The sequence below is a fragment of the Oryctolagus cuniculus genome, chromosome 18 (assembly GCF_051225735.1).
Source record: "Oryctolagus cuniculus isolate XC-2025 breed Fujian yellow rabbit chromosome 18, ASM5122573v1, whole genome shotgun sequence".
NCBI classification, from domain to species: domain Eukaryota; kingdom Metazoa; phylum Chordata; class Mammalia; order Lagomorpha; family Leporidae; genus Oryctolagus; species Oryctolagus cuniculus.
Window position 1 is genome coordinate 76892444 of NC_142884.1, and position 18367 is coordinate 76910810.

Genomic DNA, 18367 nt, shown 5'->3' on the forward strand with positions numbered 1-18367 from the left:
CCCGGGGCCGGCCATCTTTCCTGCTGCAGAATGCCAGCCACGCTGCCAGTGTCCTCTCGTCATCCCCACCTTACAGATGGGTAAACTGAGGCCTGGGGGCGGTGCCTCTCGTTCGTGGTCGCACAGCAGGTAAGAGCCAAGGCCGGGCCTCAAACCGAGGCCAGTGCTCTGTCCTGCACCTGCGTTGTTGGGAAGCACAGTGGGCGGGGCTGGAGTTCCGCCACCTGACTGAGCAGGAGGGGAGAGCACAGGAGGGTAGGGACACAGGTGCCCTGATCCTGGACTAACCCAGGGACGCCTGAGCCCAAAGGAACCCCGAGGGGGCTTTGGCACAGCAGGGAAGCCGCCACGTGGGAGGTGCCTGGGTTCAAGTCCTGCTCTGCCCCCGATTCCGATTTCCTGCTACTGTCACTCCCTCTGGGTGACAGTGGTGACGGCTGATGTCCATGGGAGGCCTGGATGGAGCTCCCTGGCTGACCCTGGCCCTCCCTGGCTGACCCCGGCCCCAGCCGCCGTGGGCACTTGACGGCAAACCAAAGGACAGGGGCTCGCTCTCGTCGCTCTGCCTCTCAGAAATAAAATCGATTAAAAATAAGCAAATCAATGAAGCCCCCCCGCACAGACCCCGCAGAGCAGCTGTCATGGCCCTGGGCTCTCGCTGCCCGGGGAGCAGGCAGCACCGGTGAGCTCATCTCACAGGGCGGAACCGGAGGCCTGGGGGGAGGGGCTGGAAGGCAGAGCAGGCCCCACCCCCAGCTCAGACACCAGCTGGGGGATGGGGGGGGCGCTGCGGGGGGGGGATAGCCCTGCCCCCCCCCCGTCCCCTCCCCGGCTGTGTGCCCTTAGGGGGTCCCTGTCTGTCTCTGGACCTGGCCCTTCCCCGTGCCCAGCCAGAGGTGGACGCCACTCAGCCTACTTGGCTGGAACAATCAGCCCAGCTCCCGGGGAGGCTCGGTGCCAGGTATGGGGGAAGCCATGGAGAACACGACCCACGGCTCCCGGACCACGGAGCGTACCACTGGCTCTGGAGGGCAGGCTGGGATGTAGATTCGGCTCATCCAGGACATTCTACCCAAGCACCGCCCCCCGCGGTGCCCGCCACACACTTTGTATCAGCAGGTGCCCAGCAAGGCCTGTGTGTCGGGGGCTGGGAGTGGCTCCCGCCAGGGCTCCGGGTCCCCAGCTCAAGCCCCAGACCACAGAGGCCAGCCCTGAATCGCAGCTCCACCACCTACCAGCTGTGTGGCAGGGATCTCCCTGAGCCTCAGTTTATCCACCTAGGAAATGGGGATGAAGACCCCACCTGCCTCAGAGTCCCCGGGAGCGCTCGGTGGGAGGAGCAGCCCACCGCCCTTAGCCCGGTGAATCTGTCGGGGATGAGCCCCAACACGCGCCCGCCCGGGCCTCCCTCTCTCCCTCCCGCTGCGGGGAGCCGTCTCCCTCCCTCTAGCAGGCCCAGGGCCCAGCCCCAGCCTGGGCGCAGGCTGATTCCAAGTCGCGCTGTGCGGCCAGCAGTGGCTGCCGCCAACGGCAGGCAGCGCCGTCCTGTTGGCAGGAGACAGCGCATCCATCAGGGAGCCTGGCCGGCCCTGTCCATCCATCATCCCGGCTGCCAGCAGGCCTCGTCCAGCCCATCGCTCTGCAGGCTGCGTCCTGCTGGGGCTGGGGCCATGGCCAGGGGTGGCCGGGTCCCAGCACACATTCATCGGCCCTGCCGCGGCCCCAGCCCAGCCTCACCTGTCGGCCTCGAGTCCCGGGGCAGCAGCACGCCCGTGGGGGTGGGGGGCGTGATGATGATGTCGGGCACGTCCAGGTGCTTGTCGCTCAGGACGGGGGCCTGGTCGTGGCTGCTGCCGGCGCTGCTGACACACATTTTAAACCCTGAGAGGCCGGGCCGTGGACACACACGGACACACACGACAGAGAGACAGGCATGAGTGGCGCCAGGGAGCTGCCGCCGCGGCCGCCTCCCTCCTCTTGCCATCGCTCTGGGTCTGAGGGTGGGCGGCAGGTGGCCACTGCCGTCCCCGCTCAGAGACGAGGAAACCGAGGCCCAGGGAAGGCCCCCCCCCAGGCCCCATCACTCAGCGAGTCTCACTCCCTACTGGACCCTCAGTGCCCAGGAGCCCGACGGGCACGGCAGCGACGGTGCCTGGAACACGGCTCTGACCGCAGGGAGACCCCCGAGCTCGGCTCCGACCCAGCCCGGCGGACTCTGACCCACGGGGGGCGGAGCCGCCCGGGCCTGGGCCGTCTCTGCCCAGAGGCTCCTCAGGGCAGACTTGGTTTCTGGATAGACACGGGCTTCGTCTCACCCGTGTCACTCCTGGCCATTTCTTCTAAGTGGCTGAATTCACCCACCTCCCTCGCCCATGTGTTATGTCCTGGTAACCCGGCCAAGCCCAGGCACAGGTCCCCGCTGATATGAGTGGCTCTGGTGGGGGCCGGCGTCGTGGTGCAGTGCTATGTGGGCATATCCCATGTCGGGGCGCCCGCTGGACTCCCGGCTGCGCCACTTCCCATCCAGCTCCCTGCTAGTGCACCTGGGAGGGCCACAGAAGCCGGCCCAAGTGCTTGGCTCCTGCCCCCCACGTGGGAGACCTGGATGGAGTTCCTGGGCTCTGGCTTCAGTCTGGCCAGACATGGCTGTGGCAGCCGTCTGGGGAGTGAACCGTGAACGGAAGATCTCCCTCTCCACCCCCCCAACACACCCACAAATCTTAAGGGAAAAATAAAGCAGTACTTGTAGTCTACTTGCAGACTCTCCCTGGGCCACCTGCAGCCAGTGCCCGCCCCCAGCCTGGTGATGAACCAATCAGCAGGCCTCCTCCCTCCTCAGGCTGCTCACCAGTCTTCTTACCCACCTCCCCCGCCCCGGGCTTATCCCTCTTGGTCCAGATGACAGCAGAACCTGCCAATCAGGTCACAGCCTGTGTGTGCGGGTCCTGACAGCTTCCCCAGCTGTCCCTCACACTGGCCCCTCCCTTCCCTCGGGACGGCACCAGGATCAAAGGAACCCGAGCCTCATAGCGCACGTTTCCACGCTGACCAAATTCCGCCTGCTCGGGCCTCCTGAGACACACACGCGTCAGAGAATTCAAGGCTGGGGGGGGTGGGGCACTGTGGCATAGGAGGTTAAGCTTCCGCCTGCAGTCCCTGCATCCCATATGGGTGCTGGTTTGAGTCCCAGCTGCTCCACTTCCCATCCAGCTCTCTGCTGTAGCCCGGGAAAGCAGTGGAGGATGGCCCAAGTGCTTGGGCCCCTGCACCCACGTGGGAGACCTGGAGGAAGCTCCAGCTGTTGAGGCCATCTGGGGAGTGAACCAGCAGATGGAAGACTTCTCAGGCTCTGGGTCTCCCTCTCTCTGTAACTCTGCCTTTAGAATACAGTGAATAAATCTTAAAAAAAAAAAAAAAAAAAAAAAAAAAAAGCTCTGGGGGCCAGATAATGCAGCCAGCTCCCTGCTAATGAACCCGGGAGAGCAGTGAAAGATGGCCCACCTCCTGGGACCCTGGCACCCACAGGGGAGACCCAGATGAAGTTCCCGGCTCCTGGCTTTGGTCTGGGCCAAGCCTGGCTATTCTGACCACGTGGGGAGTGAACCAGCAGATGGAAGGCCCCTCTCTCTCTCTCTCTCTCTCTCTGCTTCTCATTCTCTCTCTGTGTAACTTTAACTTTCAAATAAATAAATAAATTAAAAAAAAACACTCAATGGCCTTCGGCAGGGGCCAAGGGTGCCAGCCCGGGAGCCCAGTGCAGCGCCCGGGACAGAGCCGGGAGCGCGCTCAGCATTCTCAAGGGCAGCGTCAGGAATCTGCAGCGCCTGCGTCCCCAGGGAGCCCGGAGCGGGATCACGGCAGCCCCCCGGGTGGGGGGGGGGGGCAGAGGCCGCGGCCAGGCACCCCGAGCCAGGGATGCTGTTCCTAGCGCCCCCAAGAGGCCCGCGTGCGTCCCAGACGACTTGGAGACGGCGGCCCACACGCAGCTCAGGACACGCAGCCTCCTGCGTGCTCCCTCTCGGGGCCGGGCCACGCGAGGAGAGGCCCGCGTGGGGCGGAGGGAGCCACGCCGGCGCTCGGCTCCTGGCTTGCAGGGGAGACGGAGCCCCCGCAGCTGGGTCGCTCCCTGCCTCAGTCGAGTCAGTCAGAGCCAGAGCCGCTTGCCAATATCCCGCCCCCCTGAAGCTGAGGCCGGAGACGCCTGCTGTCTGAGCTGCGAGTCTGCGGCAGGTGCTTCGCACTGGGTGACGGTCGGCGCTAAGGACGCCTGCCCGGCCCCGGGAGGCAGCGCTGGTGGAGGCCGGCACCGCCCGCCGGGAGATGGCGGGAAGCCCACACCTGCACCGCCGGCTTCCCCCTCGGTGAGCGGAGCCCGTGTCTCCAGTGAACCAGAACCCAGTGTCCGGCTCCCGGGGGCTTCTGGGGGTCCTTTCAGCAACGGCCACACCTGAGGGGGTGTGGGAGCCCGACTCACGCCTGGGCTCAGAAGTGGGGCGGGCCGTGCGGCCGGCACGTCCCTCACCTCGGCGGCGCCCCGTTTTTGACAAACGTGGGGTGGGGTCACCCAGCTGTCTGAACCCCGCGGTGCCTGGCGCCAGCCCGGCCCAGGGAGCTTGTGTCACTGTCGCCCCCTGCTGGGCCCTCCACTGCAGTCTCCGCGGTGGGACTTGGAGCCCCTGGGGACCGGGGCTTGGACGTGGCTCGCTGGGGACCGGGCTTGGACGGTGGCTCGCTGGGGACCGGGGCTTGGACGGTGGCTCCGGAACTTTCTCTGCAGCGGCAGAACACCCCTCCCGCCTCACCGGAGCCCAGGGCGGCACAGCGCAGAGAAAGCTCCCGAAGAGGCCCCGGCCCCGTGAGCGCCTTCCCGTTTGGCCCTTGCCGCCCGGCTGGGGCAGCGCTACCAGCCCAGCTCACAGCAGCGGAGACAGAGACTGGGCCGAGAGCCACCTGCACACGCAGGGACCGGCTCGGGGCAGAGCCGCGGTCTGCACCCACACGCCGGCCGCCGCCGGCGCTTCCCGTAACCACGGTCCTGCCCGTGGGAGCCAGCAAAGTGTCTGAGAGGGGCAGGCAGGAAAGAGCTCCTTTAAGGATTTATTTGAAAGGCAGAGTGAGCGAGAGGAGAGCCTTCCATCTGTTCACCCCAGATGGCCCCGACTGCCAGGCCTGGGCCAGGCCAAAGCCAGGGGCCCTAGCCTGGTTTCCCACATGGGTGGCAGGGGCCCAAGCACCTGTGTCATTTCCCACGGCTTTCCAGGTGCACCCACGGGGAGTTGGATCGTCAGCAGAGCAGCTGGGACGAGAACCAGCGCCCACACGGGCTGCCGGAGGCCAAGCTGCAGGTTAACCCACGGTGCCACAGCGCCGGCCCCAGGCCCCGATTCCGTGTGGCCTGCACCAGCTACACAGCTTCGGTCCCTGCGGAGATGAGTGGGCGTGGCCGCCCCAACACCAGCTCACGGGAACAGCCGGCAGCCCGCGTTCAGCCCTGGCAGCACTGTGGTGGCCAAGCCTCCTCCGTCCTCTCTGGACGGGCACAGGCAGCCTGACCTGGGACAAGTCCGAGCCTCTGAGAGCTAAGGGCTCCTTAACGCCGGAAGCAAAACCCAAGCCCCAGGCCCAGGCTGCAGGTGGGCAGTGGCCTGGCAGGACGAGGGGTGCACGGGGTCCCCTCCCCACCGTAAACGCTCCTGGGGAGGCCCCGCCGAGCTGGGAGGCTCCGGTGCACTTCCTCCCGAGGTTCCAACCCCGGAGTGGAGGGTGCTGGCAACGCCCACGCCCACCGCGGTCGGGACGCCAGGAGGGGTGCGGGAGGGCGGGGCCCCAGCTCAGGCCGGGGAGGGAAAAGCTCTGAGCTGGATAAAGCCGACTTTGGGGATTAGAAAGCAAACGCCAGCTCTGGCCGGGAGGGGGCCTCCCGTGTGCTGAGGCCGGATTGTGACTCGTTAATTGCGTGCCTGCCTCGGGCTATTAAAAGCCTATTTCCTGAGGGGAAGGGCCTGGCTGGGATTCCGGGGGCCAGGCCTGGGGGCAGGATGGGGGCTGGTGCGGGAAGCCCTGAGGGCCGGCGGCTCAGCCGAGGGCTGGGGGCTGCAGCGGCCATGGGGGCAGAGCCCTGTGCAAACCAGACTCAAAGCCCTGCCCCCAGCGCCCCGTGTGAGCCTTGCACAGGGTCGTGGTCCCGGTGTGACCGCTGCCCACTGGGATCCCCTGGGACGCGCCACGCCCACGCAGGCCCCTCCCACCCGCACCATCAGGCCAGGGCTGGTGGCTTTACTCTCCCAGCCTCAGCTTCCCTGTCTGTAAAAACGGAGCCGTGAGACCACCTTGCAGGAAGAAGCCTGGCATGGGACCCACGGCCGCCCAGTGTGGGACACACAGCAGCCAGGGCCTGGGAAATGCTGGCCTGGGGTGACCAGCTCCCTCCACCGCCCCCTCAGTGTCCCTGGCCAGGCTTGTCCTCAGCACCCCCCACCACGCCCCGCCCCATGAGAACAGCAGGGTCACCGCCCTTCTGTGTACACGGAAGCCAAAGCTCACAAAGGCGGGGGTGAGGGGTCCCAGCACGTTTCCACACCAGCGGCTGCTTCTCCTGAGGCCCGAGACCCCGCATCCAGCGCCACACCCCACCCGGCACTGCTCCCTGCTTCTGCCTCCAACCCAGGACCAACGCCAAGCCCTCTGCAAGCATCGCGGCTGAAGGGTGCCCTCTACTGGTTCTTTGGAGGACAGCACCAGTGCCTGCCCGGAACCCAGCTCTCCCCACCGGGCCCTGCCACGCACCTGGTGGGACCACAGTGCAGGGAGGCCAGGCACACCTGGCTGAGACCCACCTGCTTCTCGTGTCTCTGCTCCCTCTCCTGCTAGCTGTGGATACAGGGCAGTGCCCACCCCCACCCCCGGGTGCCGAGCAGTGAAACTGGCCCTCGTTCTGTGCAGGTGCGGGCTGCCGTGTGACCGCTGTGTGGGCTGTGCAGGCAGGAGTGGCCAGGCCTGGCCTTGTACACGGGTAAGCCTAAGCTGCGGGTGTGAGCCGGGGCCCTTACTCGTCGGCTCAGCCACCGTAGGGGCCACTGGCTGACACTCAGCCTCCTGCGTGTGGCCGGGGCCCAGCCCAGAAGCAATCTTGGCAGATACACCTGGGCCTCCCCAGCAGCAAACAAGGGGCCCATCCTCGGGTCGGGTGGGACACAGCAGGGCAGCCCCCGGGGTGGCCAGGCCATCGGTGCGGCTGGGTGAGCATCTCGCCCAGCGCCTCGTCAGGTCCCGCGTGGGGCAGACGGGATTACAACGTGGCCTTCCTGGTGGACACAGAAGTGAGGGACCGTGCCTGGGTCACACAGGACTTGGCCCTGAGCCTGCCTGCCTTGCAGCCAGGGGCCGGGGTCAGGCCCAGGGAGGCAGGAGTTAGGGGAGACGGTGGTGGCGGGGAAAGTGTTCCTGGGGGGACAACAGGGGAGCAGCAGGACCCTAGCGTAGCCCCAGCACATGCCAAGGCCCTGGGGCAGGCACCCAGGGGCCCCTGGGCTGAGCAGTGGTCTCTCAGGGGCGGGCACTGTGGCACAGAGGGTAACGCCGCTGCCTATGCCGCTGCCATCCCATACAGGCACCAGTTCAAGTCCCGGCTGCTCCACTCCAGATCCAGCGCCCTGCTCATGCTCCTGGGAAGGAAGTGGGCGATGGCTCAGGGTTGAGCTCATGCCACAGAAGACCTGGACAGAGCCCTGGCCATTGTGGCCACGTCGGGAGTGAGCCAGCAGATGGAAGATCTCTCTCTGTAACTCAGCCTTAAGGCTTTAATAAATACGTAAATAAATAATGGGCCGGCGCTGTGGCGTACCAGGTAAAGCTGCCACCTGCAGTGCCGGCATCCCACATGGGCGCTGGTTCGAGTCCCAGCTGCTCCACTTCCCATCCAGCTCTCTGCTGTGGCCTGGGAAGGCAGTGGAAGATGGCCCAAGTGCTTGGGCCCCTGCACCCATGCGGGAGACCTGGAGGAAGCTCCTGGCTCCCGGCTTCGGATCGGCACAGCTCTGGTCGTTGCGACCAATTGGGGAGTGAACCATCGGATGGAAGACCTCTCTCTCTCTCTCTCTCTCTGCCTCTCTTCTCTCTGTGTAACTCTTTCAAATAAATAAATAAATCTTTAAAAAACAAACAAACAAAACCAAAAATGCCTCCAGGGTTCCAGAGACATTTAGTCTTTGTTTTTTAATTCCACAGCAGCCTGTGCTGTCACGAGTGTGGCCGGGGCAGCGCTGCCGGTTTACCTTTGGGAGACAGCGGGGCCCCACGGGGACGCAGTGAGGTTTTAAATCTCTTTTTAATTAAGGAGAAAGCCTCAGTCTGCGTCAGGGATGAGCAGCTGGCGTGAGCCCGGGAGGAGCCGCAGACGAAGGTGCCCACCCCGCAGGCCCGACCAGACAGCCCGAGCCCCGCGCCTGCGGTCAGCTCTCCGCTAGTGCGCGCCCTGGGGGTGGCAGGCGGTGGCTCAAGTACTTGGGCCCCTGCCACGCACCAGGGAGACCCTGATGGAGTCCCGTGCTCCTGGCTTCAGCCTGCCCAGCCTTGGCTGCTGCAGCCACTTGGGGAGTGAGCCAGTGGATGGAGATCTCTCTCTCTCTCTCTCTCCCTCTCCCTCTCTCTCTCTCAGCTACTCTGCCTTTCAAACAAATAGAAACAAAATAAATCAGCAAAGAATGAGCAGAACGCTTGGCCCTCTGCCTGGGCCGGGCCCCATGTCTGCTGAGCTCCGGGACGCGGCCCCTGGCGGGGACCGGCAGTTCTGCAGGCCCAGGGGCACCAGGTGGCAAGTGGTCAGCACTTCAGTCGCAAGTGGCACAGAGCCGGGGGCCGCATCAGGCCCCAGGAGCCAGCGGTGAGCGCCAGCTTCCTCCCTCCCCGTCGTCCGCCTCACAGACGCTTCCGGAGCACCTGTCTGGGCCAGCCCTGGGGAAACCCCGGGGAAGGAGGAAGCAATGGGCTCCCAGGAGTTAGAACCGGGCGGCTGTGCGGCCGGCCAGAGACAGAGAGGTCTCTCTGTGCACGCACTGGGTCCCCACTGCGTGCCAGGCCTTGACCAGGGACCAGGACTTCAGGAACGAACAAGGCAGTGTGGCTGCTGCCCCCAGGGCCCCAGGACACCAGGAGGAGGTAAGCGGTGGTCAGCGCTGTCGCCTGGACTCCAGCTGCCGGGGCCTGCATGCAGACCACCCAGGTCCGGTCTCCCCGCTGCGGTGCCACGGGCCAGCCCTCCCTCCTCCCCGAGGTCAGCAGTTGCCAGAGGCTTAGCTTAAGCAACGTTGACAAGAGAGACGGGCTAAGTCCCTGCTGGGAGCCAGGAGGGCCACGCGCTCTGCCCTGGACCTGGGGCGGGGCCAGCCCAGGCGCCATCTGCTCCAGTGCTGCTCCTCGGGGCTGAACCTGGGCTGGGGGTCTCTCTGCCCCCGCAGCCTCCAGGCAGGCTCCCCCCAGGCTCCCAGACTAGAGGTGCACACTGGGGTCCGAGCAAGCTCACTCGCCCCTTGTTGCCGCGGGCAGCCCCCATCTGCAAGGCCAGCGTGTCAGCTATCACCAGCGCTGCCCGGGGCCCACGCTCGCCCCCTCACGGCCCAGCCTTTGGGGCGTGGGCCAGGGTTACCCCCACGGGAAAACCTCCTGTATGCGGCACAGGTGTGCTTTGTACTACCCCAACCTCTCCCTAAAAATAACGTGATTAATTACTTGTATTTGAGAGGCAGACACTGGCCAAATGCCCACAACGGCCAGGGCTGGGTCAAGTGAAAGCCGGCAGCCAAGAGCTCCATCCGGGTCTCCCATGCGGGTGGCGGGGACCATCTGCTGCCTCCCAGACGTGCACCAGCAGGATGCTGGAAGGGAAGTGGAGGTGGGACTCCACCCCAGGCACAGGTGCCCCGGCCAGCGTGCTAACCACTGCGGTCAATGCGCAGCCCGTTGGCCAACTCCTGGTGCAGCTGGGTTGGATGCCACGGTGGGAGCTCCTGTCGAACAGGAAACTCCCCACCGAAAACCGCTGGCGGCGGTGAGCACGGAGCTGCACCCCGAGCCGGGTTCCAACAGCCCCGCCCCCACCGCCCCTCAGTTCCTCCTCGCCTGCCCGGCTCTGCCGACGCCCGGGCCTCTGCGCCCACGCAGCTCCACTGGCTGCAGCTCTTCCCCACCCCGGCTCTCTCAAGCTTGGCCGCTTCCTGGGGACGCCCACTTGCCCACTAGCAGGTTTCTGTCCTAGCGGCCAGCAGTCAGCCCCAGGGGACAGCTGCCATCAGCGTTCACCAGCTGCCTCGCACAGCCGGCTAACGGCCGTCCCGTGCGTCCCTGCAGCCCGCGGACCTGGGCCAGGGCCCGGCACACAACAGGGGTGACTGCGGCCTGATCAATCTCTCTGCTGGCTGTGGACTGCGCTGCTGCAACGGCGCGGCTCTGGCCTTTGCTGTGACCTTGACCCGGCCTCGGAAGGCCAGTCAGAAACACGGGTGTCGCCACCGCCAGCCTCCAGCACCCCTCCCCGCCCCAAGGGCCAGGCTGAGGGGAGAGGAGGCTCAGAGCCCCTGAGACGGGCTTGGGGCACTCGGCAGGCGGTCAGGGCTCCCAGCTCTCAGGCTGGCTGGCCAGGGCTGTGCCCGTGTCTCCCTCTGTCCCAAGGTCACGAGAATGGGGCAGGTCCCAGGAGTGAAGGCGCCATCCCACGTGAGCGTCGCGTGGGGTCCACACGGGGCCTCGCACGGGGAAGACGCCGAGGAAGCTGAGTGGACAGGGACCCCAGCTAGCAGCAGTGACTGTGTGTGCCCTGGCTCGGGGTGACGCAGGTGCCCCAGGTGCCCCGCCCCCAGGCTGGGGCTGCTATCGGGCGGGGGCGGGGGCTGGCGGGAGCACCGCGTCATTCTCTTGGGTCCGCTGCAAACGAACGCTTCCCCAGACGACGGGTCTCTTGAGACAATGCTGACGAAGCACTCCCCACGCGCCCAGGCTGTCCCGTGGGGCCCTCCCCACAGGGAGCCGGCCCCAGTCTCTGGCTCCACGGTGATGCGGGAGTGAGCTGGGCTGGCGTCCTGCACGGAACCCCACACCTCGCCTGGCGCTCCCAGTGCGGCCCGGCATCCTGGGGGCTGGGTGCCAAAGCCGCCCCTCAGGTCACCCTGAGCCTGCCCAGGTCCCCACCACCTGCAGAGGCCTCTGTGGCAGGAAGGTGCAAAGGTTCACTGGGTGCCGATGTCAGGGCTTATCTCAGAACCCAACCCACTTCACAGACAGGGAAACTGAGGCTAGGCACGTGCAGGAGGCTGCCGTCAGTCGCTCAGCTCCCTGACACCACAGCGACCTCCCTAGGGGCTCCCCACGGAGCTCGCTGAAGCCCCCCATTCCTGACTCAGCAGGTCGGGTGGGTCTGGCCGGTTCTGGGACACGGGCCTGGGGAACCTCAGGGCCATCACAGGGCTGGGAGGAGCTGTGGGGGTGAGGGCATCCGCCTTCCATCCGACGAGCCGAGCCCTGCTGCCCGGCCATGCGGCCTTGAGCCAGTAAGAGCGCCCTGGGCCTCAGACTCCCCACCTCGCACGGCCTCCAGTCGTCCAGGTGCCCAGGGAGGGTGACGGCACGAGGGAGGCGTCCTTGGACTGACCCCCCCACCACGAGGACACAGCTGCCCCGGCCTAGGCCCTCTGAGGCGGCCCCCAGCTGAGGTGGACACGGAGGCGAGGGGGGTCTGGGCACCTCCCACCCAGGGCTGGGCCTTTACTGCCGCACACAGAGGGGCGGTGCCTCGTGGAGGGCCGGCCCAGGAGCTCAGAGCGCGACCTTATTTGGAAGCGAGGCTTTTGCCGCTGTAATTAGTTAAAGACCTCGCGATGAGCTCATCGTGGACAGGAGCTCGCAATCCCAGGACCCGCCTTCTCGCGAGGAGGGGGAGATGTGCACGCAGAGAGACACTGATGAGGCCTCGTGGGGCCGAGGGGCGCCCGGAGCCCTGGGGGTGGCTGGAAGAGGCAGGGAGGCCCCCCTGGGGGGGAACTCCACAGGAGCAGGGCCCTGCCGGTCCCAGGGTCTCGGCCCCTTGGCCCCTGCCCCATCTGTCATCCATTACGGCAGCACCCGGGCACTCACACACGGTGGAGACAGCAGCCCCCCGCCCCGTCCCCAAGGGAGCTGCCCCAGACAGCTGCACCCCGCCCCCATGGAGGGGGCGGGGGAAGGAGCAGGCTGGGGAGGGCCTTGCACAGAGCAGAGGGGCACACGGAAGCCCGGAGACACGGACGTCGCCCCCAGGTACGCAAGGATAGGTGACGGTGCCTCTGACCGCGCCCAGGACGAGGCCCAGGGGAGGTCACACACAGGGGCTGCTCCTCCACAGTAGGAACCAGGGCGGGAGGTGGGACCGCGATGCCCCGGCTACAAATGTACCCAGAGCGGCCGGCGCCACGGTTCAGCAGGTAAAGCCTCCATCTGCAGTGCCGGCAGCCCATGTGGGCGCCGGTTCAAGTCCTGCTGCTCCACTTCTGATCCGGCTTCCTGCTGATACGCCTGGGAAAGCAGCGGAAGATGGCCCAAGTGCTTGGGCCACTGCACCCACGCGGGAGACCCTGGATGAAGCTCCTGGCTTTTGGCTTTGGCCTGTTTCAGCCCTGGCCATTGTGGCCAACTGGGGAGTCCACCAGTGGATGGAAGCTCTCTCTAAGGGCGCCTTTCGCATAAATTAAAAAAATCTTAAAAAGAAGAAGGAGAGGAGAAATTGGAGCCATGCAGACACTTCAAGAAGAAAAAAAGAGCATTAAAGTGAGCGAGGGCTCTGATGTTAGGGCCCGGTGCAGCTGCGAGCCCCCCCCCCACCCCGGCCGGCCCTGCTCGGAGGCCAAGGCAGAGCGGGGACTGAACCCAGCTCAGTGGTGCAGGGAGGACTCCTTGGAACACCCTCACGGAGGCAGAGGAGAGGGGGAGGGGCCTGGGCCTGGCTGGGCCCCAGCTCCTGGTGCCCTGAGCAGCAGTGGACGTCCAGGCCCTGGGCGCGAGGACAAGCGTCCGTCACTCCTGAGCTCACTCCAGGGAGCCTGACCTCACTGCAAGTGGGGTTTTCGCAGACGTCACTAAGTTAAGGACCTCAAACTGACCTCACCCTGGGCCAGGTGGGTCCTGAACCCAGTGAACTCGGAAGGGAAGGGAGCGGGGGGGGGTGGTGACGGTGACTGCAGCGAGGCCTCTGGAAGCCGCCACCGGGTCCAGCGCCCACATGGGTCAAAGCTGCGTGGCTCCAAGCAAACGGCACCGTCTCTCGGGGCCTCTGCAAAGCAGGCCCGCTCAGGGCTCGCACAGGAGGCGGGTGTGTGAACCGTGGAGAGCGGGCGGGGCTCCGAGTCCCCGGTCAGTTAGCCACGTCGGCCTAGCTTGTGACCCTGTCTCTCTGATGCACAGAACGTACCCTAGGGAGTAACAATTTAAGAAACCAGAATGCCGAGGTGTTTGATATGGTATTACCCACAAGGCAGCGCGCGGGACAGAGCCCTATGGCCAGGGAGGAGAAGAGTCAGCATGAGGCCGCCCCGGGGAGCCCCGCGCGCTCCAGGCCAAGGACAGTGAGCAGCGGCGCGGACCTGCAGGGGCCTGGGCACGGCGCTGCGGGCAGCCGCGTGAAGCCGTACAGGCAGCACGGGCAAAGCAGGTGGTGTCACCCAGGGAGGCGCGGCCCCCGCTCGCTTCCAGTGCAGAGTGCAGGGGTCTGCGCCTGTGCCTGTGCGGGCCTCATCTCTCTGGAGACCAGGGCTGGGCGGGTGTGGTGGGCTGGAGGCTGGCGGCACACAGCCAGCACTGAGGGACGCACGAGCCGGCCTCCCCCAGCATCGCAGGTTCCCCCTGCCCGCCCTGAGCAGCCCAGGCCCTTGTGAGCCCTCGGTCCCGGCGGTGGGGGGGCCAGAGTGTCTTTCCCAGGTCCACCCCTGGCTGAGCCCCCAGCTGGGCCAGAAGGGACGTGTCCCGGCCAAGACGGCAGAGCACAAAACGGCCCGAGCGCCCAGCCACAGGTGAAGGACCGGCGCCCGGGGTCTCTCCACCAGAGAGAACGTGGCTCAGCCACAGAAAGGGAGGGGCAGTGACCCGAGCTCCTCCGTGGATGGACCGGAGGACACGCAGGAGAGACACGGGGGCTGCGAGGGTGGAGTCAGCATCCGTGGGCACCGTCTCCATGTGTGGGCACAGTCTCCACGCGCGGCCACGGCAGGTTCTTTCTGGAGGTGCACATGGTGGCGGCGGCTTGGCAGTGTGAGGGGACATACAGCCATGGAACCGCGTACCGAATGGCTCAGGGGGCACGCTCTGCCGTTGTCACAGGAAAACCCCCACGCACGAAGCTGGCACCCAGAGGAGGGAGGCCTGAGGCTTCCAGGGCTCGCACCCACCTCAGCCCGCCAACCGCTGGCCACGCCCGAGATCAACCTCCACCACTCACAGCCTCAGTCAACAAACGCCTCCCCACTGTCCCACGGGCTCAGCCTGCAGTGGCCGAGGGGCCAGGCCCTGGATGGACCTGGGCTGCTTTCTCCTCTCCTGCCACTTTCCCAACAACCATGCTCCGCCCACAGGAGGAGCTGTCTCTCAAACGCCCCGCCTCCTTGGCCAAGGGGGCGGACCCAAGACCTAAACTGGGCCAATCGGATGCTGTCCTGGAGCTGGTTCTGGGGGTGGTGGGAACTGGGGTCACCCAGCCTGCTGGGCCCCTTCTGCCCCTCCTCCCTTCACTTCTGCAGCTTCCCCGTGGCCTCCGGCTCGCGGTCGCCGGGGCCGGTTACTACGGCTCGCAACCAGAACCACCCTCGCCTGCCTGCCGCTCCCCGGACGGCTACAGAGTGCGCGGCCACCTGATGCAAGAACGGTGAGGCTGAGGGCGGTGCTACAGCCACTGGGCTGAGCACCGGGCACCACACGTGGTGCTCGCGTGGCAACGGAGGCACAGATTCCAGGGGCCGCGGTAGCGGTGGTAACGCCAGAACTCAAACGCAGCCCATCTGATTCCCGGCTCCACGCCTGGACAGCTCTCTGCGGTGAGTACCCCGGGCGGAGGGCACGCCTGGACCAGCATAGAGGGCACGGTGTGAAAGGGCAGCGGGCGGCTGGGCGCCGGGGAGGAGGCTGAGGTCAGCAGCAAGGCTCGGAGCCCGGCTGCCACGCCCCAGCCCGGCCTCGGCCACGGCCACACAGAGCAGGCAGGGAGCTCGGAGGATGATGCACTGGCAGGCGTGAGAGCGAGGCCAGGGCCGCTGGACGGAGGCAGCCCGCAGGTGGGGTAGGGGTTGGTGGGCCTGCGGCCCCTGGCCCAAGAGCTCTCGGGGCTCCTCCCAGGTTTCAGGGTAGAGCAGGGGTGGGGCGGGGGCTGCAGCATGTGTCCCTGAGGACCAAGAGGCCCTGTGTGGGTCACGCTGGGCTGAGGGGCCTCAGGGTCATCCGGGCGCTGGACGGGAAGGTCCGGCGCTGAGGCTGGAGGCTGGACTGTCTCCCCAGCACCTGCAGCACCCGCGGGGGTCTGTGTTCTCCCTCCTGCCCTGTCCTCGCCCCAGCAGGGGTGACGGGAGGCCCCAGTGAGCCTGGCTGCTCCCCCAGGCCTCCTGCTGCTCCTCTGCGCAGCCGGGGTTATCTTCGTGGGGGGAGCACACTGGGGCACCCTCCCTGTCACTCAAAGGCAGGCCTGGGGGAGCACTCCAAGCAAGCACCTACAGAGCACTTGCTGTGCACCGACGGGGCAGCGAGGCAGGCCTGCGCCCACCCTCCCCCACCCACCCCCTCGGCCCCCAGTCGGGGGCGGGGCCGGAGCGGAGCTGGCCTTACCTGTCAGGCAGGACAGCTTCAGCCCCATGTCGGCAGCTCTGCAGGCCTGCGGAGAGAGGAGAGGCTCAGGCGGCGGGCGAGCGGGCGGGACTTGTTTTGCACTGGCCACGCGTGGCCAAGCCCCCACCCCGGCCCTGGTGGGTGCACAACAGGAAACAGTGGCGGAGAGAAACTGCCGGCCGAGAGGTCGCGGCGTCTGCCGACTGCATCTGGGCCGCATTTGCTCAGAGTCAGAGGCTGTGACGCTCAGGCACCTCAAAGCCAAGTGCACGGCCCGGGCGTTCCCTCCAGGGGCTGCAGGGGGCTGGCCGGTGCTGGGGACGGCAGGGCCCTCGTGCTGGGCTGTGGGGGTGGTGCAGAGCCCAGCGTGGCTGCCCCTGGTTTAGAACACAATCCCCGCTATGAGGGGTGCACAGGCCCCGGTCCATGGGACGCTAGAACTCTTCCAGCCAGCGTTCCCGCCACGTCCCTGCCACGGACAGGATGTGTCCTTGAATTCGGAGTGACCAATGAGGAAGCCACCATGAGGGTGCTGTCACCGTCTCCACTTTACAGACGGGGGCATCGAGGCTGAGGGAGGCAGCGTCACCTGCCGAGGCCTCGCGCTCACCAGAGTCATGGGGCTGGGCATGAGCCCGGGACCGTCCCGGCCCCAGGCTGGAGCCCCACTGGGGTAAGGCTGCACAGGCCTGCTTCTCCCAGAGCCTCATGGACAGTGAGCTTCCGCCGCCTCCGGGCTGGACCTGGAGTCAGGTCGGGGGAGGGGAGGGGTGCAGGGGACCAGGAGCCCCTCCCTTGCCAAACAGCAGCCCAGGACGCTCCTGCCGCCCCCTCCAGCTCCAGGGAGGTCCTGCTGCCCTAATATTCCTCACCCCGGCACATGGTCTCGGAGGACCCAAAGTAGCAGGTGGGTAAGAACCAAATGGGCCATCGCCTCACAACAGACTTATTCACAGCGGCAGGACAGACAGACAAGCAGGGGCCTGGGGGCCGGGCCAGGGAGAGCCCCCCAGGAACAGGAAGGGACTGCAGAGGTCCGGGGATGAGGCCGCGGTCCCCAGGGTGGGCTGGATGGTGGGCAGTCCTGCAGACTGCCGCTCCGGGGGTGCCACGCCAAGGGGCAAGCTCTCGTCCCAGAGGGCTGCAGGCTGGCTGGCGATGGCAGGGGACCCCAGCCCCTCCCGGGCCCGCCCAGGCCCTGGAGAGGAACTGGCATTTTAATGAGGCGTCCAGGGGTTCTTTGCTGAGGACCGTAGTCCTGGAACTGAACGCGGGAACGGTGGCCGGGGTGGGGGCGGTGCAAGTGCGGGAGGGCCCGGGACGTCCACTGGGAGAGGGTCCGAGCTGGGAGGGAGTCGGAGCTGACAGGGAGGGGGTGCAGGGGACCATGGTCGCCGTCCTGGCGGAGCAGCACAGCGGTGTTTGCCCGCAGGCAGCTTCCTGCCCCCAAGACTCCACTTTCCTCATCTGTAAGGTGGGGATGCAGGACTCACGGCCAGGAGCCAGAGTGTGTGTGTCTCAGGGGAGGGCTCGGTGCAGGCGCACGGCAGAGATCCGAGAAACGCCCTGGCTGCGATCATTTGCAGCAGGGATGGAGGAGGGAGGGAGAGAGGCAGAGGCTTCTGGCCAGGACCTACTGACGTGCGCGTGGTCGGCAGATGGGAGCTGGAGACGTGCAGGGGCCCAGGCGCTGCCTTGGCCTCACGCAGAACCTGGGTCCTCACTACAGCCGAGCAGAACGGGGCCCAGCTGGCTGCACGGCAGAATCGCCCAAGAGCTTTATAAAAAATTCTGTGGCTTGGGGCCGGCGCTGTGGTATGGCAGGTAAAGCCGCTGCCTGGAGTGCCAGCATCCCTCATGGGCACCGGTTCAAGTCCTGGCTGCTCCACTCCCAATCCAGCTTCCCTGCTAATGGCCTGGGAAAGCAGTGGAAGATGCCTGGGCCTGGCACCCACGTGGGAGACCGGGAAGAAGCTCCTGGCTCCTGGCTCTGGATCGGCGCAGCTCCTGGCATTGCGGCCATGTGGCGAGTGAACCAGTGGATGGAAGACATTTCTCTCTGTCTCTCCCTCTCTCTTCCTGTAACTCTGCCTCGCAAATATATAAAATCTTCAAAAAAAATTATTTACTTGGGAGGCAGAGAGCGAGCGAACGAGTGCTCCCATCCTCTGGCTCACCCCCCGAACGCCTCTGCTGGCCGGGGCTGTGTTGGCAGGGAGCTGGAGTCGGCATGGAACTCAGGCACTGACAGGGGACACGGGCACCTCAGCGGGCATTTTAACTGCCAGGCCTTGCGCCCGGGAGACCCTACTGTGCAGAGCAGACCCACCGGGGGCAGCTGCTTCCTCAAGGCGAAGGGGCGGGGCCAGAGGCCGAGGTCCTCGCCAAGGCCGCCGGGTCGGGAACCGGCTGTGAAGACCCAGCAGGCTGGCAAGGTGTGGGGCACAAGGAGCACCCGGCGCCGGCCGGCCCGTGGCGCTGGCTGGCCCGTTCCTCAGCGTGTGCTGCCCCCAGCTCCCTCAGAGCCCCCGCCACACCC

General features: G+C 66.4%; 1 protein-coding gene across 2 annotated transcripts in view; it reads right to left on the reverse strand.

The window, feature by feature from the left end:
- CLMB (calcimembrin) overlaps window positions 1–18367 on the reverse strand; it is a 45186-nt gene that overhangs the window by 784 nt on the left and 26035 nt on the right. For both annotated transcript variants that reach the window (XM_051829275.3, XM_089319590.1), the window contains 2 exons: window positions 15829–15874; window positions 1738–1881 (listed from right to left, as the gene is read on the reverse strand). In XM_051829275.3, the coding sequence (XP_051685235.3) occupies window positions 1738–1881; window positions 15829–15856 (172 nt within the window). In that variant the 5' untranslated portion in view covers window positions 15857–15874. The remainder of the gene's footprint in view (window positions 1–1737; window positions 1882–15828; window positions 15875–18367) is intronic.